This window comes from Natator depressus, chromosome 2, assembly GCF_965152275.1.
Source record: "Natator depressus isolate rNatDep1 chromosome 2, rNatDep2.hap1, whole genome shotgun sequence".
In the NCBI taxonomy this organism is placed as follows: Eukaryota; Metazoa; Chordata; order Testudines; family Cheloniidae; genus Natator; species Natator depressus.
In genome coordinates this window covers 249304744-249331585 of record NC_134235.1, presented here as the reverse complement: position 1 = coordinate 249331585, position 26842 = coordinate 249304744, and the positions used below count along the sequence as shown (strand labels likewise).

Below are 26842 nucleotides of genomic sequence, written 5' to 3'. Positions count from 1 at the left end.
TTATCTTGATGCAACAAAACAAGAATCAAAATGTTCCATAGCATCTGTTGGGAAGATACAGTTTAAGGGACAGTGTCACACTCAGATATTATAAATAGTCATCTCAAGAATGAGGTATAAATGGACATTTAAAATACAATGTATTTTAATGTTGCCACAAATAAGCAGGTGTGTTGTCTCCATGACACAGCATCTTTTTTTTTGTGTTTACAAAGCAGTATTGTCAAATCTTGTGATTTTTTTCATGACTCTCGTGATATTTGATGTTTTTCTTGAAGCCCCAGTTCCTAGAGTCACATGCTAACATAAAAATCTCAGCTTTCATTTTTAGAAAAAGGTATGAGTCCTCATGGCTGTGGAGAACAGCTTGAAAACATGACCCAAGTGGACCCTAAAGATAAACCAGAAGGCAAAGAAAAAGATCCCAAAATATATTCATTTTTTAAAAAAATCTTATTATTTTTAAGCCAATCTGATGACTTTTGGGGACCTGACTTATAATTTTGGAATGTTTGGGTTGACAACACTGACACGGTGCCAAGCACAATGGAGTCCTGATCCCTGACTGAGGCATATAGGTGCTGCCACAACACAAGTGATAACAACAGAGTATAACATGTATGTTGGGGTATATTCAGCTGGAGGGAGCGGGGGAGTTATGTTGTAATAAGCTAAAGTATTGCTTTAAAACAGAAGTCATGGGATGTTAAATCATCAAAAAAAGGCCAGACTAATGGACGAGCAGTACTGCAGTGCAGGAGACCCAGGTTTTATTTCCAGATCCAGCCTTTCAATTCAGTGTTGCCAAAGGGCACCCTGGAAGACGGGGATGCTTTCTGTAGCTCAGCAGCTACCCCTCTAGTTAATTGAAGAGTAGCATTTGTAGGGTCTGACCAGATCCAATCCAGTCTGCCTCAGCAGGAGGACTGTGATTGCAATCCAAGGTTCAATGGCAAGGGTGAGACAGATCTAAATTCATAACAGCTGATATCAGCTGAGACAAGGTCAGTGAGGTAATATATTTTATTGGACCAACTTCTGTTGATGAGAGACAGACAAGACGACCAACAGAAGTTGGTCCAATAAAAGATATTATCTCACCCACCTTGTCTATGTATTATCCTGGGATCAACAGGGCTACAACTACACCGAATACAACAATGGAAGATATCAGCTGAGATGTTCTTGTGAAAAGTTCTTAGATTTGAAAGTCAGATCTGGTGGGGAGGGCTTGGAGGCAGGTGTTCTTGGTACATCATATTTCCCCCACATATGTAAGATAGCCCATAGTCTATTGACGGTTAGAGAATGGTAAAGGCCCATTTTTGCCTGACAGGGGTGATGGTGACTTATGTTTACACTTTAATTTATGGAGACAGTCTATTATGTTAATATTGAAGCTGGTGGCATCAGACATGCCTCCCCATCACCCACTGAAATATCCCCCCTTTAAAAGTGGATCTACCACTAGCTTCTTCACCTGTCTCCTATGTGGCCTTTGTTTTTATATAAATCTTTAACTGTACACTGCTAAGCAAAAATATAGGCCATCCTGAGCCAGTCTGTTGTCAATTGTACTGATACCTGGGGATAACTGTGAGGGATGGATTTTAATTATTTAGTTTTAAATTAATAGAGTACTGTTGAAAGAGGCATGTGTCTCCAAGATAAACATGACGGAGAACAACAGGCAAAAACTTAAGCCCATGGTTTTTTAATGTAGTTACCTTTTCCTAAAATTTACCATTTATTATTTACATTACAATACTTACCAAGATTGGTGCTTCATTGTGCTAAATGCTGTACAAACATAAAGTAAGAGAATGTTCCTGCCCCAAAGAGTTTACAGTTGAAATAGACAAGACAGACAAAGGGTGAAAGAAAGGAACTATCATTATCTCCACTTTGCAGGTGGGGAACTGAGGCACAGACAGATTAAGTAACTTGCTCAAAGTCACACAGAAATTCCTATGACAAAGCCAGGAACTGAACACAGATGTATTAATCTCAAGTCTAGTGTCTTAACCACAAGACCATCCTTCCTCTCATTTAACAAAAATTCTAGTTTAAAAGTTATTAGTGAAGCCTAATACATTGAATTAGCCAGGATACCTCAAGAAATAATCTACAGCCTGATTCTGAGAGACTTTCATCACCCCCAATTAAATCAGCATCTGCTAGAATCAGGCTCCTTTTTGCATAGTCAAGAATGGCATTTAACAAGAGCCTAACTCAAAACTCACAACAGTTTCAGTACCTGTCAGGCAAGATAACAACCTTACCATCTGCGTTACAGTCAGAACCACTCTTGTTAGTGCTTGATCTTAGGTTCCATTGCCTTTGCTGTTTTTGGTTTTTTTTTTCAGATCACACTTACTGATTTTATATCCCAGCTTTTCAGCATGAATCCTCTTGGCCATGAACTGTCCTTCGATCAGTGCTCGTATCTCCACCTCCTTTGGAAAGTCTGGAACCTGTATCACAGGAATAAATTAAATTAACACACACCTTATGTAGAATACAACACAAGATTGGAGTCTGGTTTTTTAAAAAAAAAAGATTTATAGTTCATTATCCTTGTCTTCACCCTGATGCTTGCACTCACAACTATTCTTCAATCACATACACACCACTTCTAGAAGCTCATGACAGACAGAATATAGCCCATAACCTTGGCACTTTTGGCAAATCCTTTAATCCTGAAATCAGTGCATGATGGGTAGTGTTTCTAATGCCAGTTGTAAATTCTTCTACATTTATCCCACAACACCAACAAACTGCTTATGAAATTGGCCTCAAGTACATTATCTCCTCTGGGGTACATTAGAGAAAATTCACTAAGTACTAAGTAATGTCATACACAGAAGAGTTTAAATTTGTCCTTTTGTCTACAAAAAAAAAGGAAACAAAAACTAATCCTTTTCACTGATTTTCATTCACTGTGGTAAAGAGATTACTCCCTTGTAAAAACCGGTTATTTACCTTACAGTAACCATTGTTCTTTGAGATGTACTGTGCATGTGGATCTCACTCATGGTGCATATGTACCCTCTGCACAGGAGTTTGGCAGTTTTATCAGTTCTGTCCACTATGGATCACATATGAATCTTTCACGCCCTTGGACTCCCTCCCCAGGGTATAAAGCAGAAGTGGGCAAACTACAGCCCGCAGCCACATCCGGCCCGCGGAACCATCCTGCCCGGCCTGTGAACTCCCGGCCAGGGAGGCTAGCCCCCGGCCCCTCCCCTGCAGCCTCAACTTGCCTGTCAGGGGGTCGGATAGGGGTCAGGGTAGTCAGGGGACAGGGAACGGGGGGTTGGATGGAGGGTGGGGTCCTGGGGGGACGGTTAGGGTCAGGGGGTCCTGGGAGGGGGAGGTCAGGGGACAAAGAGCAGGGGGGGTTGGATGGGTTGGGGGTTCTGAGGGGGGCAGTCAGGGAGTGGAAAGTTGGAGGGGGCGAATAGGAGGTGGGGGGCAGGCTGTCCGGAGAGACACAGCCTTCCCTACCCAGCCTTCCATACATACAGTTTCGAAACCCCGATGTGACCCTCAGGCCAAAAAGTTTGCCCACCCCTGGTATAAAGGATAGACCCTACCGTTCAGTTCCTTCACCCCCCAGAATACAGATTAAGATTCTCTGAGGGGCAGGGATGGAGGGAGTTGCGGGGAGAATGGGGAGTCATGGGATCCACATGCAGAGAACATCTCAAAGAATGAGTTACTATAAGGTAATTGTGGTTTTTGCCTTCGAGTCTGTGTCTGTGAGGATCTCGGTCATGGTGTTTAGCTAACAATTTGGTTCCAAGTGGTGGGAGCTGGGAACTCATCTGAATAAAAATTCCAGAACTGCTTTCCCGACTTGTGCATCAGCTCCTGATGCTGACACCAGAGAATGATGACTGGTAAATATATTCGTTGAGAACCATGTGACTGCTCTAGAGAGCTCCACAATTAGTTTTCAACTGAAACATGCCACCAATGTAGCCTAGGCTCTCATGGAATGAACAATAACATGAACTAGAAATAGTATTTTTTTAATATCATGCGATATTCTAATACTGTCCACAATCCATTTGAAAGCCTTTGAGCAGAGATCAGGTTGGTCTACCTCTATATGTACTGCCACATGTGATGAATAGTCTAAGAGATCTTCTGAATGGTGCTATAATACAACAGCCTCCTCTTAACATCCAGTGTATGAAGTTTAGATTCACTGGAAGATTAGTGACGTCTTGGAAAATTACAGATAAACTGAATATATCAATTAACATGAAAGTCTGAAACCACTGTTGGAATAAATGTAGGGTGAGGGCTCAGTCACTATGTCTGCATGTAAAACCATGGGGGATGGAGGGTGATATATGTGCCTGAAATTCACTTACTCTTTATGCAGAAGAATAGCCACCAAAAATATAGCTTTAATAGATAAATGATGAAGGGAACAAGAGGACAGAGGCTCAAATGGAGGTTCCATTAGAGAGGTAAGGATTAGGTTCAAATCCCATGAAGCTAGTATCTTTCTTACTGGTGGAAACATCTGCAACAGATTCTTATGGAAGAGACGTGAACAGGCAAATGACAGGCCAAAATCACTGCCAAGTAAATTATAATGAAGCTGAAAGATAAACCAGAGAGTCCAGAATTACTGGAATGGATGATTGAAGAGTGTCACGTTGTCTTGCCCTCACCCCTAAGGAAAAACACTTCCACCGTATATGATTTTCTAGTTGAGGGTTTTCTACTTTCCAAAAGGATTCTCTGGGTCTCTGCTGAACGCTCCCTACCTGCTGACATTAACCAGAGACTCTCCATGCCATCAGATGGAGAGATGTTTAGTCTGGATAAAGCATGAGTGATGGTCTATACTATTACGTTCACCACTTTTACAAGACTATGATAAATTTTATACAAAGTATGCTTTGTGAAGTATCATTTGAAAACTTATAATCTGCAGAACATTACTGTCCTGGTAAAATATGTGTTATCAGTACCGTATGTGAAGTTAGAAGATTCTATTATGTATCCTTGCTGTAACATGCTCAGTTTAAAAAAAGCAGGCCCAAACCAGTTTTTCAGAACAAAGAACAGACTAACACCCAGCCAGGTGTTAAAGAGCTATCACTTACTTAAGCAGTCATTCTCCAGTAATGGGAAGGTGTGGACAAGAAATCTACATTTCCTCTCAATGACAGTTCAACCTTTACCTCCACCCAGCCGGGGATAATCCTCAAAGTGGGGAGAGTGGTATAAGAATGAGAGACACTTCCACTTCATCTCTCTCCTCCTTCATCCCTGCTCATGTCATGAACGACCCAAAGAACTGAACTGCGGGGAGGGGTCCCCGGCTGAAAGGAGACCCACCCTGTGAAATTTACCGCAGCGTATGGTGAGACAAAAACTGCTTTTAAGTTCACTTGGCTTGTTAAGTTAAGTACTAGCTTGTGTTTTATGTTTTTATTTTCTTTCGTAACCAATCCTGACTTTTATGCATCATCACTTGTAATCATTTAAATTCTATCTTTCTGTAGCTAGTAAACTTATTTTTTGCTTTATCTTAACCAATGTGTTTTGATTACTGTGTTTTGGAAAAACCATTTTGTATAACAAGGCTGGTTCATTATCATTTTCCTTTGATGAAATGATGGACTTTCTGCAAGCTTGCATTATTCAACAGATTGCTGGACAGTACAAGACTCAAATTTCTGGGAGACAAGGCTGGGACTAAGAATGTGCAGGCATTGCCCTGTATGTAATTAAAGAATGACTGGTCAGGGCGCTCATGTATTTAGCTGGGAATGAATTTGCATGCTGAAGGCTGTCTGAGTAGGCCAGGAAGAGAAGATTACTCACTTTGTGCAGTAACTGAGGTTCTTCGAGATATGTGTCCATGTGGGTGCTCCACTTCAGGTGCTGGTGCGTCCTGGCACTGTCGATCGGAGATTTATGGTCGCAATGTCCGCGTGGGTCATGCGTGCTCAGTAGGCGTCTTGCGGTGCCATTGGTGCCACATCTAGTGCGAGTATGATCCAAGCCCTCCAGTTCATTCTCTACCATAGAGTCCTAGCAGCAAACTTCAAAGTAGAGAGGAGGAGGATGGGTAGTGGAGCACCCACAGGGACACACATCTCAAAGAACCTCAGTTACTGCACAAGGTGAGTAACCTCTTTTTCTTCGAGTGCTGTCCCTGTGCATGCTCCACTTCAGGTGACAGCAGAGCAGTGCTCCTCAGAAGGCAGGAGGGTCTTTGGGTTCATGTGAGCCACAGAGGTAAGCACGGTTAGGCCGACTATGGTGTCAGCTCTGGAGTCTTGAATGATTGCATAGTGCCCAGGGAATGTGTGGACAGAGGCCCAAGTGGCTACCCTACAAATCTCTAATATCAGAAAATTGTTGAGGAACGCTATTGAGGTAGAAACATCGTGTGGAATGCGCTCTGAGGTGCGTAGGAGGATCCATGTTCTGAATACAACAGCACTGTTAAATGCATATGGAGATCCATTTAGACAATCACTGAGTGGATACTGAGCAGTCTTTCAAATACTTGACAGTAGAAACAAAAAGTCTAGGAGATTTTCAGAACAGTTTGATCCTTTCCAGGTAAAACGCTAATGCCTGCCTAATGTCCAATGTATGTAAAACAGCCTCTGCTGGAGTGCCGTGAGACTTGGGATAGAAAGTGGGAAGATGGATTGGTTGATTCATATGGAAGCCTGATGTTACTTTCGGTAGGTATTTTGGGTGCGGACGTAGCGTGACCGGTAGCATGAAGAATACTGTGTAAGGAGGATCGGCCATGAGTGCCCCGATCTCATTCACCCCCTCTGGCAGAAGTAATGGCAATGATGTGATTGGAATAACAGAGACTTGGTGGGTAACTCACATGACTGGAGTACTGTCATGGATGGATATAAACTGTTCAGGAAGGACAGGCCGAGCAGAAAAGGTGGGGGAGTTGCATTGTATGTAAGGAGCAGTATGACTGCTCAGAGCGCAAGTATGAAACTGCAGAAAAACCTGAGAGTCTCTGGATTAAGTTTAGAAGTGTGAGCAACGAGGGTGATGTCGTGGTGGGACTCTGCTAGAGACCACTGGACCAGGGGGATGAGGTGGACGAGGCTTTCTTCCAGCAACTCATGGAAGTTACTAGATCGCAGGCCCTGGTTCTCATGGGAGACTTCAATCACCCTGATATCTGCTGGGAGAGCAATAGAGCGGTGCACAGACAATCCAGGAAATTTTTGGAAAGGGTAGGGGACAATTTCCTGGTGCAAGTGCTGGAGGAACCAACTAGGGGCAGAGCTCTTCTTGACCTGCTGCTCACAAACAGGGAAGAATTAGTAGGGGAAGCTAAAGTGGATGGGAACCTGGGAGGCAGTGACCATGAGATGGTCGAGTTCAGGATCCTCACACAGGGAAGAAAGGAGAGCAGCAGAATACGGACCCTGGACTTCAGAAAAGCAGACTTTGACTCCCTCAGTGAACTGATGGGCAGGATCCCCTGGGAGAATAACATGAGAGGGAAAGGAGTCCAGAAGAGCTGGCTGTATTTTAAAGAATCCTTATTGAGGTTACAGGGACAAACCATCCCAATGTGTAGAAAGAATAGTAAATATGGCAGGCGACCAGCTTGGCTTCACAGTGAAATCCTTGCTGATCTTAAACACAAAAAAGAAGCTTACAAGAAGTGGAAGATTGGACAAATGACCAGGGAAGAGTATAAAAATATTGCTCGGGCATGCAGGAGTGAAATCAAGAAGGCCAAATCACACCTGGAGTTGCAGCTAGCAAGAAATGTTAAGAGTAACAAGAAGGGTTTCTTCAGGTATATTAGCAACAAGAAAAAAGTCAAGGAAAGTGTGGGCCCCTTACTGAATGAGGGAGGCAACCTAGTGACAGAGGATGTGGAAAAAGCTAATGTACTCAATGCTTTTTTTGCCTCTGTCTTCACAAACAAGGTCATCTCCCAGACTACTGCACTGAGCAGCACAGCATGGGGAGGAGGTGACCAGCCCTCTGTGGAGAAAGAAGTGGTTAGGGACTATTTAGAAAAGCTGGACGAGCACAAGTCCATGGGGCCAGATGCGCTGTATCCGAGTGCTAAAGGAGTTGGCGGATGTGATTGCAGAGCCATTGGCCATTATCTTTGAAAACTCATGGCAATCGGGGGAAGTCCCGGACAACTGGAAAAAGGCTAATGTAGTGCCCGTCTTTAAAAAAAGGAAGAAGGAGGATCCTGGGAACTACAGGCCAGTCAGCCTCACCTCAGTCCCTGGAAAAATCATGGAGCAGGTCCTCAAGGAATCAATTCTGAAGCACTTAGAAGAGGGGAAAGTGATCAGGAACAGTCAGCATGGATTCATCAAGGGAAAGTCATGCCTGACTAATCTAATTGCCTTCTATGACGAGATAACTGGCTCTGTGGATGAGAGGAAAGCAGTGGACGTGTTGTTCCTTGACTTTAGCAAAGCTTTTGATACGGTCTCCCACAGTATTCTTGCCAGCAAGTATGGGCTGGATGAATGGACTATAAGGTGGATAGAAAGTTGGCTAGAGTGTCGGGCTCAACAGGTAGTGATCAATGGCTCCATGTCTAGTTGGCAGCCAGTATCAAGTGGAGTGCCCCAAGGCTCAGTCCTCCGGCCAGTTTTGTTCAATATCTTCATTAATGATCTGGAGGATGGTGTGGATTGCACCTTCAGCAAGTTTGCAGATGACACTAAACTGGGAGGAGAGGTAGATACGCTGGAGGGTAGGGATAGGATACAGAGGGCCCTAGATAAATTAGAGGATTGGGCCAAAAGAAATCTGATGAGGTTCAACAAGGACAAGTGCAGAATCCTGCACTTAGGACGGAAGAATCCCATGCACCGCTACAGACTAGGGATCGAATGGCTCGGCAGCAGTTCTGCAGAAAAGGACCTAGGCGTTACAGTGGACGAGAAGCTGGATATGAGTCAACAGTGTGCCCTTGTTGTCAAGAAGGCTAATGGCATTTTGGGATGTATAAGTAGTGACATTGCCAGCAGATCGAGGGACGTGATCGTTCCCCTCTATTCGACATTGGTGAGGCCTCATCTGGAGTACTGTGTCCACTTTTGGGCCTCACACTACAAGAAGGATGTGGAAAAATTGGAAAACATCCAGCGGAGGGCAACAAAAACAATTAGGGGACTGGAACACATGACTTATGAGGAGAGGCTGAGGGAACTGGGATTGTTTAGTCTGCAGAAGAGAAGAATGAGGGGGGATTTGATAGCTGCTTTCAACTACCTGAAAGGGGGTTCCAAAGAGGATGGATCTAGACTGTTCTCAGTGGTAGCAGATGACAGAACAAGGAGTAATGGTCTCAAGTTGCAGTGGGGGAGGTTTAGGTTGGATATTAGGAAAAACTTTTTCACTAGGAGGGTGGTGAAACACTGGAATGCATTACCTAGGGAGGTGGTGGAATCTCCTTCCTTAGAAGTTTTTAAGGTCAGGCTTGACAAAGCCCTGGCTGGGATGATTTAATTGGGGAATGGTCCTGCTTTGAGCAGGGGGTTGGACTAGATGATCTCCTGAGGTCCCTTCCAACCCTTATATTCTATGAAAGGACACTTTCATGGATAAAAGCAGCAGGGAACAGGTGGCTAAGGGTTCAAATGGCAATCTGGTAAGGCATTTCAACACGAGATTGAGGTCCCAGGTTGGCAAACTTCTGAGTAAATGTTCTGGAGACCCATGAGGAAGCGTTTAGTAATTGGGTGGCCAAAGATCAAGTTCCCGTCAATCTCATGATGGAACGCAGTAATGGCCACAAGATGGACTTTGATCGAGCTCATTGCTAAACCTGATCGATTCTGCTCCAGTAGGTATTCCAACACTAATGTTAGTGGTGCTGTTGAAGCTGTCATGTGTTTTTCTTAACACCAGGAGGAGAATCACTTCCATTTTTGAAGGTAAGTATTATGCATGGTCACTTTTCTGCTGTTTAGTGACATGTTTAACTTGTTCCGAGCAGGCTAGTTTGCCATGATGGAACCATGTAGGAGCCACGCTTGCAGGTGGAGTTTCTCTGGGTTCGGGTGAAGAGTGTGACCGTTGTTCTGAGACAGCAGGTCCAGATGACGAGGGAGAGTTAGAGGGGCACATATCACCATGCACATCAAGTAAGGGTACCAGGCTTGTCTGGGCCATGTCAGGACTATGAAGATAACCTTGGCCTTGTCTGTTCGTATCTTGTGTATCACCACTGGCAGAAAATGGAGAGCAAGACTCTCCCATTCATTTCCCATGTGTGGTCTTGAGAGAAGTACCCACTTAGCGTGTCCGCCATCACTTTCTGACAGCCGGCAAGGTAGGAGGCCGAAATGTTTATGTTGTGGTGTATGCACCAGTTCCACGTTTCATGACTTCGGTGCACAGTGAGTGAGATCGAGCACCCCCTTGTTGATTGATGTAAAACACACAGGCAATGTTGTTGGTCATAATACGAATGGATTCATTCGTTATGTGCGGTAGGAATGTCTGCAGGCATTGTGGATCGCACGTAGTTCTAGTAGATTGATGTGTAACTGAGTCTCCGAAAGAGACCATTTGCCTTGAACTGTGTGCAGGTGCATAAGGGCACCCCAGCCTATCAGCGAAGCATCTGTCATGATTATTATTGATGGGGGTTCCTGTTGGAACGGGATGCCCCTGCATACATTGTCTGGTCTTGTCCACCAATGTAAAGAGCTCAGAACATGGGGTGCACAAGTCGTTTGTGCAAGCTGTGCTTGCTGGGTATGTATACCGAGCTCAGCCAGCCCTGTAGGCAGCCCATATGTAGTCTTGTATGTCATACCATGATTGTTGTGGCTGTCATGTGTCCTAGCAGTTACAGGACAGGACGAGCCAGTATTTGGGGGCTGACTCTTACCTGTGAGATAAGGTTGGTGAGAATTGTGAATCTGTTTAGGGGCAGGGATGCCTTGGTTTCTATGGCATTGAGATGTGCCCCAATGAAGTCCAGTTGTTGAACAGGGATTAGAGTGGATTTTCATTCATTTATCTGTAGCCCTAGATCCCTGAATTGTGTGATTGTTGTCTGGACTGAGTCCAGTGCTTCTTGTTGAGTTGGGCCTTTGAGATGGCAATCATTCAGGTAAGGGAAAATCATTATTCCTGTTTGTGTAGATGTGCGCTACTATCACTAGGGTTTTGAAGAAAACTCTTGGTGCAGTGGATAGGCCAAAAGGTAGTACTATGTACTGGAAGTGATCATGTCCTACTGTGAAATGCAGGAATTTCCTGTGAGTGGGGTATATAGTAATATGAAAATAAGCATCTTGAAGGTTGAGTCCTGAAAACCAGTCCCCCTTTTGCAGCGCTGGAAGTATCGTGCCCAGTGTCACCATTTTGAACTTCTGACTGTGTATGAACTTGTTGAGTTTCCTGAGATCCAAAACAGGTCTCCATCCCCCCTTCTTGTTCTGGGTCAAGAAGTAGTGGGAGTAGAACCCTTTCCCTGTGTATTCTGAAGATACTTATTCCACGGCACCTAGTTGTAGAAGATGATCGACTTCTTGTCGTACAGGTGCGTGTGAGAAGGGTCCCTGAAGAGGGACAGGGAGGGGGAGAGGGTAGGTGGTCGGGAGGTAAAGGGAATGGTATATCCCGATCTTACAATCTCTAACACCCATTGGTCCGTTGTTGTTGACATCCAGATGTGGTAGAATGGGCAAAAGCAGTGTCCAAAGCATGAGGATGGATTAGGTGAAAGAGCTGCCTGGTGAGGGAGATCGACCACACCCTCGACCAAAACTTCAAAATTGTGGCTTGGGCAGAGCCGATTGAGAAGTCAATGGTTGAGCTTGAGGTGTTCTCCGTCGCTGCAACCATTGGTGATGTGTTTCATTCTCGTATTGTCACTGTTGTTGTCAGTTGGAAGAGGAATCCCCGTTCCCCTGATAAGGCTGGTATCATCTTCTCTTCACAGGTGGAGTGTACATCCGCAAAGCGTGAAGGGTGGCTCAGCAATCCTTCACTGAGTGGAACCCCTCGTCTGTCTTGTTCAAAAAGAGCTTCTCTTGGTCAAGAGATAGGTCCTCGACCTTGTTTTGAAGTTCTTTAGCTATGCCAGAGGCTTGCAACCAGGATGGCCAGGGCATGACTACGGCCGTGGCCGTGGTTCTGGCTGCCATGTCTGCAACGTCCAAAGACGTTTGGAGGGCTGTTTTGGCAAGTAAGAGTTGACCCTCATTTACAATGGCACGGAATTGTGATTGTTTCTCCTCAGGAAGCTCCGCTGTGAATGAGCTGAGTTTCCCATAATTATCATAATTGTATTTGGCCAGCAAGGCCAAATAGTTGGCGACTCAGAATTGTAACGTCGCCGAGGAGTAAATTTTTCATCCAAAGAGGTCGAGCCTCCGGCGTTCTTTGTCTTGTGTAGTTGATCGAAACTGTAGTTGTTTGCCAAGTTGGTTAGTGGCATCGACCACCAAGGAGTTGGGAGGCAGATGTGAGAAGAGGAAGTCCACCCCTTTGGTGGGGATGTAACACTTTCTATCTGCCCTTTTGCATGTTGGCAGAATTGAGGCCGGTGTCTGCCCGACTGTCTCTGCTGGTTCTAAGATCACATCATTGATTGGCAGAGCAATTTTGGAAGTGAATGCAGGTTGTAAGATTTGTACCAGCTTGTGTTGGTTTGTCTGCACTTCCTCCAATGGGATGTCCTGGCTTTGGGCTACCCACTTAAACAGTTCCTGGAACTGTTTGAAGTCATCCGCCGAGGTAGGCGGCAGTGGCATAATTGCCTCATCCGGGGAGGAGGAAGAATAGTGAGCAGGAGATGTCGCTTCCTGATCAGCGGCTGTTACTGTGTTGTCCCCAACATCCTGAGCCTCTGTTGGTTGTGGGGTGGGAGACATGGGATTAGACCTCAGCTCGCCTCTGAGCCGTGGGTGGCCTGGATTGGGGGCCCCAGTAAGTTGCCCAGGGTTCCCAATGTGCCCATTACATTGGTAAGGCCATCTGTGTATACATCCATAGTGGTCCGTTACCACGGTTGGGCCAGCTGGTTATAAAGGTATTTAGGACCCATCTGGCTCCAGGTTGGTTGTCGGTCTTTTAGTGATGAGCGGTGAGGCAAGACAGTGCATGGTTCCTGCACATCATCATAGTCATCACTGGACAAGTGTACCGTGCCATGAGAAGTACGGGGATCTCTTCTATAACTTAAGGGAGAGCCCTCGGTACCAAGTAGTGAAGACTGCTGTGTTGATGACACAGCCAAGACTCTCTGTTGCACTAATTTCTGTGGCAGTTCTGATGTCAGTGCTGTCAGCGCCAATGGGGGTGCTCTAATCGGTACCTTCAGATGGGATGTTGAGTTAGTCGGCGCTGACTTGTTTTTCTCAGCTACTGCCGACGGCAATGTCAGTGCCGGGGGGCGGAGACATGGTGCCTGAGGAGACGCTCAGCACCAGTCCCTTACGGGTGAATTTGGTGCTGTGGAAGAGGCATGTTGCGATCTGTGCCTCGACTCCATCTCCTTCACTCGGGACTCAGCAGTGCCAGAGGTGCCCGGAGCGTCGTAGGTGCTCATCCAAGCATGTGTCGGCATCAGGGGTAGTGACCTGGCAGGAGACCACCTATGTTTCTGCGGTGTTCTCTGCGGAGATGTCTGCGCCCTCTTCTTTGCTCTTTTAGAGGAAGGCATGTCTCCTGTCCCTGCAGGGAGGGTGCCTGGAGAGGAGGTCCATTGGCCTGGCTCTGTTTGGAGAGATTTCTCCATCAATATCATTTTCAAGTGGAGATCATACCAGGCTCTCACTTTCAGATTCCTGCAGTGGGTGCACATAAAGAGTGTCCATCCGAAACGGGCACTGCTTCACAGCAAGAGCTGCATCGCTTAAAGCCTGGGGAGCCAGGCATCTCTAACAGGTAACTGACCCCGGTGCGGGGAGGGTAAATAAACTGGAAAAGTAAACTTTTTAATTCTTAAAACTATCACTAACACTAACTATAACTTTTAAAAGACTAAATAACTATTTAAACTGCTATCTTTTTAAAGGTTTGGCAAGAGTAATAAACACCGCCCCTAAACTCCATCTTCAGCCGAGGACGGCTGAGAAGGAACTGGAGGGCTAGGGTCGTGCACGCGCTAGACGCAGCACCAATGGCACTGCGAGATGCCTACTGCACGCGCGCGACCTGCGCAGACATTGCTACCATTAATCTCCGATCTACGGTGCCAGGACGCACCGACAAATGAAGTGGAGCACCCACAGGGACAGCAGTCGAAGAAGAATGGATGTTCTGACAGCAAAGCTGTGTAAAAGGTACCCCAGGCTAGAGAGTTAAGGGGGACACAGCTGTTAAACAGTCCAGATAGTACCCTGGGAAACATCACAGTCTGCAACTGGAATTCTGAGAAATTATATCCATCGGAAGTAGAAGAGCTATGAGCTGATGACTGAAGAGATGCAGCAGGTCTGAACACCAAAACTGACAAGGTCATGCTGAAGCCACCAGGATCATCTGAGCTTTGTCTTGTCTCACTTTCCTTAACAGTCTGGAAACGTAAGGAACAAGAAGAGCAGTTGATCTGACCATGGAATCAGAAAAGCAGCCACTATTGACACCTAGCTGTTACCTCAGGGCTGGATTACCCAATAGGCAGACTAAGCACGTGCTTAGGGCACCAAAAAAAATATATTTTTTTAAAAAAAAAATTAATATTTGATATTTCCAAAAAAGCATCCAAGTAGTCATCATGGGAAAAATCAGAACTTTGTTAGACTTCCTTACACTCCACTACACACTCTTCCCCCGTTTTTCTGTTTTTTTTATTACTTATCCCCACCTAAACCAGGGGGGCGTCCTACTAACGTAGATCAAAAAATGCGAGGAAATCAGATCCTGTCATGTATTGCAATACATTTGTTTTATTATTGATATATTCTTCTGAGTTATATGTACTTGATTTCATATATATATAATATATATACACACACAAAAATAGTGTACATTGTGTAATTTGGTTTTTTTTTTAGTTCAGATAACTGAGATAGGAGGCAGGATGAAACATAACCAACTGAGTGGAGCACAGAAACGTAAACTGGTGGAAGAAAAGAAACAAAAAACTAGTGAAATTTTCCAAAATCTTCCAAAGTTGACATCATTTTTCGAAGTGAATCCCATCAGAAGCAACATCTTCTCTCAGTAGCACAGACATCGTTCCAAACCCTGGAGGTGTTTCAGAGACTGACCCTTCTTCTGTTGGTGAAACAAACACCATTCCAGAACATGTGGATGTGTCAGAAACTGTAACTGATCATCCTACTCCTGGTGGTAAAACAGACATTGTTCTAGAAGGTATGGATGTGTCAGAGACTGAACCTGCTTGTGCTGTAAATAATGGAAGAAAAGATCCTGGTATGTGGGTTGATTTCAGTACCTATGATTTAGCTTACTGGATAGATCCTGTACCAAATGACTGTCAACACCACACTGGGTCATTTGAGAAATCACGCTGGACTTTTACCAATGGCAAACAAACAAGATATTGTCCACAAAAAATATTTTTCAGCATGAAAGTGAATGGTGAGAAATACACTCGAGAATGGCTACTGTATTCACCATCAACAGGATCTGTGTACTGTTTTGTTTGCAAACTTTTTGCATATAAAACTTCAACATCCCGGTTTGCTGCCGATGGATTTAGTGACTGGCGGAATACTGTTTTAATTGAACAACATGAAAATAGCACTATTCACATAGATTCAATGTTGACATGTTTAAATCGAAGACAGGGCTTTGGATTGACACAAAAATTGGAAGAACAAATTAAAGGGGAGCGTGAATACTGGCAACATGTCTTGCAGCGTGTTATAGCTGTTATTCAAACGTCAGCTGAACACGGTCTGCCTTTCTGGGGACCAGATGACACATTTGGATCATTGCAGAATGGAAATTTCTTGGGATTGCTGGAGCTTATGGCTCAGTTTGACCCATTTTTAGCAGGCCATATCTCAAAATATGGGAACGCTGGCAAAGGTAACCCATCATACTTATCCAAGACAGTATGTGATGAACTCATTGGTCTAATGAGTGACAAAGTTCATTCAGCTATTGTGGATGAAATAAGTACTACTGGGTACTTCAGTTTATCTGTCGACTCTACACCTGATCTTTCACATATTGATCAACTGAGCATTGTACTAAGATATGTGTCTCCCACAGATGGAAAACCAGCTGAACGATTTACAACATTCCTCAATTTGAAAAGCCACACTGGTGAAGAAATGGCAAATCAAGTACTGCATTATCTGTGCCAAGTTTGCAAAATAGATTTCTCAAAGTGCAGAGGTCAATCTTATGACAATGCTGACAACGCCAGGGCATTATCAAGGAATGCAGAAGTTTTTAGAACAGAACAAATATGCCATATTCATACCATGTGCTGCACACTCTCTCAATCTTGTTGGCCGCAGTGCTGTTGATTGTTGTCCGGTGGCAGTAAGATTTTTCTCAACAGTCCAATTACTTTATACATTTTTCTCTGCCTCAACACACCTATGGGCAGTTCTTAAAACATATTTGAGCAATGATCATGTGTTGAAATCTCTTTCTAATACTCGCTGGGAGGCACATGCAGTGGCAACAAGTGCAATTCTGGAGTCCTACTCAAAGATTGTGGATGCATTAGAAAGTATAGCTGAAGACCAATCACAAAAGGGAGAAACTATACAAGAGGCAGAAAACATTGCAAACAAGATGCAAGAACTAGAGTTTTTATTCATGTTGACCATGTGGAATGAAATTTTACAACACTTCTACCACACAAGTCAAGCTTTCCAAGGAAAAGAATTGATTTGAAAACATGTGCAGACCTCTGTCAATCATTAGCAGACCACTTACACACTTTGAGGAATTATTTTGAAAGATTTGAAGACACATCAAAAGATATCTTGCCTGACACTAACTACAAAGAAGCCCAGTCCCGCAAACGAATCAGGAAAAAACATGCAGATGATAGCAGTGCAACAGAAACAGCATTGAATCCTAGAGACAAATTTCACGTATCTACTTACTACACTATAATTGATACACTTGAAGCTCATATGAAGAGGAGAGGTGAAGTGTACAAAGAAGTATTAAGTAGATTTTCTTTTCTAAACAATATGTACTTATCTGACGACCAACATTCACAAGGTTCCCACAAGCTAGTTGACTCATACCCTGTTGAACATGAACCTCTGTGGGTTTCTTAAGTCCTGAGGCCAAGGGCACCAGTATGGCCAAAGTTGAAAACTGCATGGACAGGGCATATTACACCAAAGTGGTGGACCCCAAGGACCAAAAGATAGGTCCTGAGATTGAGTCCTAAAAGCAGTGGTCCAAGAGGAACTTCCTCTGTCATGTTTTCTATCCATTGATGGAACCACTGAGAGTGATCAAGGCTCCAAGGACTCTTCTCTACTGGATGCCCACAAAGATGAAAAATCTTCCAAAATTGGTACTGAAGGAGCCTACCACTCACCACTCATTAAAGAGTAGAAGGCATTTCCTTTTCCTTAACCTGAGGTCACAATGATATCTTCATGACAGATACTCTGGGTTGCACTGGTGGAGATTCTGACCTGCCCAATAAAGGACAAAAGTACAATAATGGAAACTCTAGTTCAGGAGTTATCCTTGTATTAGTCATTTCTATAGATGAGACAGCAGTAAATGTCCCTGGGAAATGTATTATTTGGCTAAAAAATTTCACCCAGCTGTGCAGGAGGTCGGACTAGACAATCATAATGGTCCCTTCTGACCTTAAAGTCTATGAGAGACTGTTACTGGCTTTCAGGAGCTGTGTCACAATGCCCCACACTGTACTGCTATGACTGAGCAGTGGGAGAAAGACCAAATGGAAGAACCTTGTCCTGATAGCAATCTTCCCCAAACATGAAATGTAAGTATTTGAGATGCGAAGATCTGAGATACATATGTATGGAAGTATGCATCTTTGAGACAGAGTTCTGAACCAATCTTGGGTGGGTAAAGAGTGAATTGTGAAAGCATAGGTCATCATAGGAATCTGAACTTCCTGATGGAAGAATTAAATGTTCTGAGGTCAAAGATGGGCCTCAGTCTACCATCATTTTTTGGTATCAGGAAGTATCTTAAATAAAACCCCTGCTCCTCTAAAGTCTCTCAGCACCTCCCTGATGGCCCCTGCTTCTAGAAGGGAGAGAACCTCTGTTCTTACTAGATTCTCGTGAGAGGAGTCACTGAATAGGGAGGGAAGGAGTCAAACTGTGTCCAACAGCATTCTGGCACTATCTCTGGGGTTCACTTTTCATGGAGATGGCACTCTATTGATGGAAATAGCTGGAATATCTATCTCCAAAGGAAGAGTCAGAGGTTGATTGGAAATTGGATTGTAGCTCTCGCTCCCCCTGTGAAACCTGAGATCTAAGGCACGGTGCAGAAGAAGATGAGGCTGTCTGCCTTCTCTGGGGACAAAGTTTGTGGTTCCTTTCTCCTTTGTTGTTGCTGAGGAACAGGCTGCTGTTGTTGATAAGGACACCTATGGGTAACATATAAGGAGGAAAGTGAAGAAGGATATTTCCGTCTGTGGTACAGATTCTAAGGCCAGAAGGGATCACTATGATCATCTAGTCTGACCTCCTGCATAACAGAAGCCATATCTGAAGACAGGAACTCCAAACCTTCTCGCTGGAGGTTGATAGACACTAAGAGATCTGGCCATTGATCTAGGGCATCACAAGATCTTCTACACATACACTAGTTTCAGGTGGTAGACCAGAAGACCTGAATTATGCAGGTCTCTTTATGGTAATGGCAGATGCCACTGCCCTTGAAACGGAGTCTGAAATATCATATGCGGCTCTTAACGACTGTTTGGCAACAAACTGTCTCTCTGTAATTAACAGCTTCACTAACTTTCTTTTCTATTCAGGAAGGTCCTTAGCAAAAACAGCCATCTTTTCCCAATGACAGAACTGATATTGACACATCAGAGCTTGATAGTTGATGAGAAGATGATCTTCCTCCCTAAAGTGTCTAATTTTCCACCTTCCCTATCAAACAGAGCAGAATGCACCTCATTATCTTTTTGCTTGTTGAACAGCTGCAGCCACCACGAGTGAGCTTGGGAGCAAGGTGAGTGTGAAACAGCAAGAACTCTTCATAGGGCAGCTGCTTTTTTCAACATGACCAGACTCATAACTGGATTAAATCAAATTATTTTAGGTGGCTTCAAAAGTACTTCCAATACTGTTAGAGTGATCTTTGAATTAGAAGGAGCCCCCAAGTTATAAAAAATTCGATGAGAGATCTCTTTTATAGAGACTGATGGTATATTCAAAGTGGAAGTCCTTCTGGAGACCAAGCCATGGAACTATACTGTGTCTTCAGACAGTGAAGATGCTATGCAATTCCTACATTATCACCTGGAAAGATTTGGTCTCCAGTCTCTAAATCAGTGCCCTAAAACTCTACATTGGTTCTTCTTCTGAAAGAGTATCTGGGACCACCACTGGAGATTGCTGTCTATACCTGCTGATATAGACAGATTTGGGGGCACCCAGAGGTCTCAGAGGGGACAACTCCCCGTATGACTACATATGTTCAGCTTCCTCATAATATCTAGGAGACAGCCAATAGGATCATCCAGCTCAAGAAGGACACTGCCAGTCTTGGCAGTACTCAGAATCAGCTTCTGTATCATGGAACCCACCTGGATGTAGGTGTGTTCTGTGTGAGTATGGGTCATTGAGAGTATATGTTTTGTAAGCAAAACAGAACCAAGGTAAAAAGTAACCTATCTGATGCCACACTGGAGTGTGGATCCAACCTTAGATCTCAGGTAGTTGGAGACAGTGACACTAGAGGTCTAGGCAAACTTAAAAACTAAAAAAGGGGAAGATAATTTTCCCAGAGAGCCTGTACGAGATGTAGGAGAGGGAAGAGACAGTTCAGGGAAGATTTGGCTATGCTCCATAACCTTTTGTCTTTTCCCCACAGGGGAAAGCAGAGAAGGTGCCTCTATTGCTTCCCTTTTATCTTGTAATTGTTAGTGTCTTCTGGATCTGAGGCTATTTGAGGATCTGAGCGATGTATTGGGCTATAATTGTTAACTTTGGCACAGGTGGCTCCTCAGCACTGGAGATGATTTTTGGATTGGTAACACTCATATCACCTGCCTATGTTAACCTAGCACTATTTGGTTTGCACTGCACTCTTCAGAGCACATCAAGTCCCCTAACCCAGAAGCACAATAAATAGGCATCGGCCAGTTTATAATGAGCTAGCTGGGGTCAGAGTCAGTACTGTGGATATCTCCAAGCCTGGGACACAGACCAGAAAATGCCTTCAGAAAATCATTCAAAGGATCACATCAGTATATGAAATCCAGAAGGAATAACCGCAGATGCAGAAGAGGGCAAAGTTCTCAGGCCTTGATGGGATGAGCCTCCTTTAAGTCATGAACACAACATGATTTACTACAATGTGTTAAATAGGTTATTACTACCTTGTTGTTGTCTCCGTTGAATCTGTGAATCCCAACAGCTTCAGGAGTAATCTCTATCACATCAAAATAGAAACCTTAAATCAAAGCAAATTAAAGATAGTCATGTTTTCTTCTGGCACAAAAAAGTATTAGTTTCAGCAAATGGCTAGAAAAACAACAAGTGTATATAATGCCCATAAGAGTACAGAATGGTAACAGAGTGGAGCAAGACAAAGTAATTTGATTTATTAGACAATAAATTTAAATTTTGTATAGCATCTTACATGCACAAAATAAAATCACGGAATGTTTCCTGACCAATTCCAGTCCACACATTTATTGAATTTATTCTATTTCCATTGATTTATAAGAATGTGTTTTTTAAAAGCATCTCTGACTCCAGGCACCTTTAATACTTCAATAGAAACACAAACCATATAATAAAAAAAAGATAAATCCAGCAACTCAGCCTCACTATATAACAGAAATTACCAACCAAATACATATCTATACAAAGAGTGTATGTAGGTTACAATAAATCTTAGCGGTAGCATGAGTAGATACAGGGCAAGTGGGAAAGGGAGAGAAGAAAGAAACAAGTGATAGGAAGCTACTACCTATGAAATAATGATTGTATCCAAGCAAGCCCTGGAGTTCCCAACTTTGTCAAGGTTCATACCTAGGTTTCCATTGTTTCCAACAACAGTACATTTTAGGGCTTTGGAGAATTCGTCCCAGGAGCCTGAAGCACAGTCATCTCTGATCCTCTCTCTTATTAGAGAGCCATTCTTAAAACTAAAAACAAACAACAATACTAACTATATATTCAAAAGCGGCATTTTCCAAATCATTTGGACCCCCCAGATTATTAAAGAGGATTTTGAAACACTAGAGGATTTAGACACACAACAGTCACTAACATTAATGGAACATATATCTAAATTCCTTCGACTGCTTCAAAAGTCTCAATCCAAAGTACTATAACTCAGTGCAACTGAGGTGGGAGAGACAAAGGTGGCTCCAAACCTTCTCTCCTACTTTGACCCTGGTGGTGCTTAGGGGACAAACTATCTCCTTGGGCAAATTAGAGCAGCCACATGGCTATCCTAGAGACCACTCCAGGAGCTGAATATGATAGGATGACGTGTTCCAGCTACACACCCAGCATGTCCCAGAACAGCAGCAGTTCTTCCCCTCTATGAAAGAGGAATCTCCAGATGCCTCTTTCAAGGTACCTTTAAATCCCTTTTGTACCACTAATGCAAAGGTTATATATTTTAGGTCAAGGATCTAGCCCCCAAACCATTACCATTCACGTGATTTCTATTCCTCTAAATTTAATACACTGCCTTAGATTCATGCTCACCAGCCTCAAATTATACAAAAATGAACCCCATCCCTTCTAGTGGCATCAGAGCTTATTCCTCACAATTTTGCAGCTCCTGCTCCCCAAATTAAATAATGGGGATGTCATAATGTTGATGCAAATATTGCCATATACTGTACATAATATTGAATTTTTTATTCATTATCATTTTGCAAAGGAAACAAGAAAAATATCTTGTTGACTCCAAATGTAAGAGAAAAATCATGTAAAAGGATGTTACCATAAAAGTGCCATATAGGCTCGAGAGTCAACAGGATTGCAGAAAATATGACCTTCTAATGCAGGCGCTGGTTCTTTAATCCAAAGAAACAATGTGTCGCTTGTGCCAAGGCTAATCTGGAGAAGAAAATAATTATTATAATAATAATTGTATCACATGGAAGGCAATACAGAAATTAAATTAAACCCATTTATTATTACTGCTAATTGTTTTTAAATCACACATTTAGTGAACTGGATTCTTATATTAGCAAGCGGTGATTCAGGTTGTCACCCCAATTAAATATGTTCCAGAGATAGAGATCCAGCAACTTATAAATTTGGGGCATTATCTTAAAAATAGTCCATGAGTTTGATTAAAATCCTACATCCAGCTCCAGGAGGAACTGAAATGAGAATCAGTCTGACTCCAGTACACAGAAAATCAACAGATTCTCTATTTTGGTTTAGTTGAGGACCAAAGGTTATTGTCCAGGTTGCTATTTTACATTCTGTAGTAGCTCTAATTTTATCACAGTGATGTGAACATTTTTCATGAATGTGTATTGACTTACCGCAATGTCCCCTTCTTCAAGTTTCATTCCTGCAAGCGAAGCTGAAAACATACATCAGATAGTTCAATTAATAACTAGGCATTCAAGGTAATTATGCTGCACTGGAGATGACATTCTATTCTGTGCAGAAAGCCAGCACAAGGCCCAAACATAACCTCAAAGTGGATTTAAGTGGTGAGTAGGCCTTGTTTACTTTGGAGAAGTTCACCCTAAATACTGAAGTTAGTCATTATAGGGCATCATAGAATCAAAGGAATTGGAGATTAAAAATTCTATCATGTCACCTGTTTCAGAGTAGCAGCTGTATTAGTCTGTATCCGCAAAAAGAACAGGAGTACTTGTGGCACCTTAGAGACTAACAAATTTATTTGAGCATAAGCTTTCGTGGGTTACAGCCCACTTCATCACATGCATAGAATGGAACATATAGAAGATATATATATACATACAGAGAACATGAAAAGGTGAAAATTGCCACACCAACTCTAAGAGGCTAATTAATTAAGATGAGCTATTATCAGCAGGAGAAAAAAAAGCTTTTGTAGTGATAATCAAGATGGCCCATTTTAGACAGTTGACAAGAAGGTGTGAGGATACTTAACATGGGGAAATAGATTCAATTTGTGTAATGACCCAGCCACTCCCAGTCTCTATTCAAGCCCAAGTTAATGGTATCTAGTTTGAAAATTAATTCAAGTTCAGCAGTTTCTCGTTGGAGTCTGTTTTTGAAGCTTTTCTGTTGCAAAATTAAAAGGAGTACTAGTGGTACCTGAGAGACTAACCAACAAATTGGTTAGTCTCTCAGGTGCCACTAGTACTCCTTTTCTTTTTGCGAACACAGACTAACACGGCTGCTACTCTGAAACCTGTTGCAAAATTGCCACCTTTAAGTCTGTTACTGAGTGACCAGGGAGGTTGAAGTGTTCTCCTACTGGTTTTTCAATGTTATGATTCCTGATGTCAGATTTGTGTCCATTTATCCTTTTACATAGAGACTGTCCGGTTTGGCCAATGTACATGGCAGAGGGGCCTTGCTGGCACATGATGGCATATACCACATTGGTAGATGTGCAGGAGAACGAGTCCCTGATGGCGTGGCTGATGTGATTAGGTCCTATGATGGTGTCACTTGAATAGATGTGTGGACAGAGTTGGCATCAGGCTTTGTTGCAAGGATAGGTTCCTGGGTTAGTGTTTTTGTTGTGTGGTTGCTGGTGAGTATTTGCTTCAGGTTGGGGGGCTGTCTGTAAGTGAGGACTGGTCTGTCTCCCAAGATCTGTGAGAGTGAGGGATCATCTTTCAGGATAGGGTGTAGATCTTTGATGATGCGCTGGAGAGGTTTGGGGCTGAAGGTGACGGCTAGTGGCATTCTGTTATTTTCTTTGTTGGGCCTGTCCTGTAGTAAGTAACTTCTGGGTACTCTTCTGTCTCTGTCAATCTGTTTCTTCACTTCAGCAGGTGAGTATTGTAGTTTTAAGAATGCTTGATAGAGATCTTGTCGGTGTTTGTCTGTCTGAGGGATTGGAGCAAATGCGGTTGTATCTTAAAGCTTGGCTGTAGACAATGGATTGTGTGGTGTCCCCTGGATGGAAGCTGAAGGCATGTAGGTAAGTATAGCGGTCAGTAGGTTTCCTGTACAGGGTGGTATTTATGTGACCATCGCTTATTAACACTGTAGTGTCTAGGAAATGGACCGCTTGGGTGGACTGGTCCAGGCTGAGGTTGACGGTGGGATGGAAATTGTTGAAATCATGGTGGAATTCCTCAAGGGCTTCTTTTCCATGGGTCCAGATGATGAAGAGGTCATCAATGTAGCACAAGTACAGTAGGGGCATTTGGGGACGAGAGCTAAGGAAGCGTTGTTCTAAGTCAGCCATAAAAATGTTGGCATACTGTGGGGCCATGCGGGTACCCATAGCAGTGCCGCTGACTTGTAGGTATACACTGTCCCCAAATGTGAAATAGTTGTGGGTGAGGACAAAGTCACGAAGTTCAGCCACCAGGTTTGCCGTGACATTATCGGGGATACTGTTCCTGATAGCTTGTAGTCCATCTTTGTGTGGAATGTTGGTGTAGAGGGCTTCTACATCCATAGTGGCCAGGATGGTGTTTTCTGGAAGATCACCGATGTCACCTGTTAGCCCACGCACTCCTACTTTCCACCAGTACAGGATTGTTCTCTATGATATATTTTCAAGTGTTTTGTTCTCTCAAGTTTTAAATATCTTAGGCCCTGTTTTGGTACAGTACTTAAACAGACAAGGTGCCCTACTGACATCAGTGGGACTATTCACATACCTAAGTCCTTTGCTGAATTTGAACCTTACAGAAGGATAGTCTTGTAGTTGAAGTACCCATCTGGGATCTAGGCTGTCTTGGTTCAATTCCTGGCTCTGCAACAGACTCCCTGTGTTCCTCTGGGCAAATCACTTAATCTCCCTCAGTTCCCCATATATAAAGTGGGGCCAATGACAGTCCCTTTTGCCGGTCTGGTCCATTTTGACCATAACTCTGTCTTTTACTATACATATGTACAGTGCCTAGCATAATGAAGCCCCTATCTTGGTTCAGACATGTAAGCACTACTGTAATACAGATAAATAATAATTTAAAAATCTCAAGAAATGGTGCTTCTGCACTCTTGCCCATAGGAGTCTTCAGAACTTCCACAAACATCCCTAAATTTAGCACATCTTGGATATCTGGGAATTTTGAAGCCCCTTCAATTATCTCTTAATAGAATTTTAGTAAAGGGCATCATTAAAATTTCAGCACCCACAAGATTAATGAGGGTGGGAGATTAAAAGAATAAAAACAAACTTCCAAGCACTTTGATGCCTGACTTCCCACTGTCTCTTTCAAGTAAGGCTTACACTGTATCTTGTAGTGATGAAGTTTGTCTTCTGTCACTGTGTTATTCCTTTTTAAAAAACTATGGTATTTATTCTACACAAGTAACTGTCTAAAGCACTGCAGTATCATTAATGCAAGTGCTAGTGTTTTGGATTATTAATGTGAAATTGTGCACTACTTTTTTAAGGGTTTGTTTCCTGTTTATAGAATTTTTCTTTTAAACCTTTTTTCAGGTTTTAACGGGTGATTTCTTTTTAAAGGTTTGGGAATTGGTTTATATTAATTTAAATATATGTTTGTTTGAACTAGGTTTTATCGTCTTCATACCCAGGACTAACAGCCTGATTGAAGAAAAGTTCTAGTAGTTAGAGTGAATCTCTGATCTCAGTTTCCACCTTCAGGCTTGGAGGAGAAAATGCAAGTTCTTTAAACAATAGATTTTTCTCAAGCTAAAATGGAAGTGTTCATTGGCAAAGGAAGTTTCTCAGGTGTGGACAAACCAAAACCTAAATTATCAAGGTGCAATTTAGGTGCACTGTGATTATGAGATGCATTTGGAGTCCATATGCAGTATATATCCCATACAAAGTATGTATCTCAGAAGAATCAGTGACAAAGGCTGCTGGAAAAAGGTGCCTGTGTGATATTCTTTCACCATATATAGATCATCTAAGAATTAATGAGATTTATTCAGTGAATATGATAATACACAAACACAGAACTATGGAAGCATATTCGTTTATTATCTCACCTGGATTGTCCCCGGTAAATGTCACTACTTTACAGTCTGGACTAAACCCATAGCGCTGAATATAATATGGAGAAACAGAGCCCTAAGGAGTAAACAACACATGAAGAAAGCTGAAAAGTGCAAATTAATCCCAGAGTGTCAAAATACGTCTATAACACAGATATCCAGCTGATTCTATAGTACTTCTACAGTAGCTGCAATAATTATTTACATTTGTTTTACATTTACATTGCAGCGCTTTAGAAATTTTTGAGCTAACGTTTTTGTAAGATACAAACAAGAAAACCTCCTGAAAACATGCCTCAGATCAGATTCTGAAACGGTAAAGACAACAGCAGCATTCTGACTTCAGATCTGCCTCCAGTTATTCACAAAATATACATACACTTGTGTTCCACACCCACATACATATATATTAATATTCAAAATTAGATAGGAATACAGATTGATATGCAAACAAAAAAAAACACATACAGCTAGTATGCATCACTATGTCAAATGTGATATGAATGTTCATCATCGATTATCTTTTATTTCAGGGGTCGAGGATTCCATTCTTTTATGTCTCACCAACAACAAATGGTAGC

At 42.9% G+C, this 26842-nt stretch overlaps 1 protein-coding gene across 2 annotated transcripts in view; it reads right to left on the bottom strand.

Annotated features, from left to right (window-relative positions):
• The window catches only part of XYLB (xylulokinase), a 142121-nt gene that overhangs the window by 82180 nt on the left and 33099 nt on the right, over positions 1–26842 (bottom strand). For both annotated transcript variants that reach the window (XM_074943436.1, XM_074943437.1), the window contains exons 10-15: positions 26256–26337; positions 22652–22692; positions 22099–22214; positions 21171–21286; positions 20513–20586; positions 2378–2474 (exon numbers count right to left, since the gene is read on the bottom strand). In XM_074943436.1, the coding sequence (XP_074799537.1) occupies positions 2378–2474; positions 20513–20586; positions 21171–21286; positions 22099–22214; positions 22652–22692; positions 26256–26337 (526 nt within the window). The remainder of the gene's footprint in view (positions 1–2377; positions 2475–20512; positions 20587–21170; positions 21287–22098; positions 22215–22651; positions 22693–26255; positions 26338–26842) is intronic.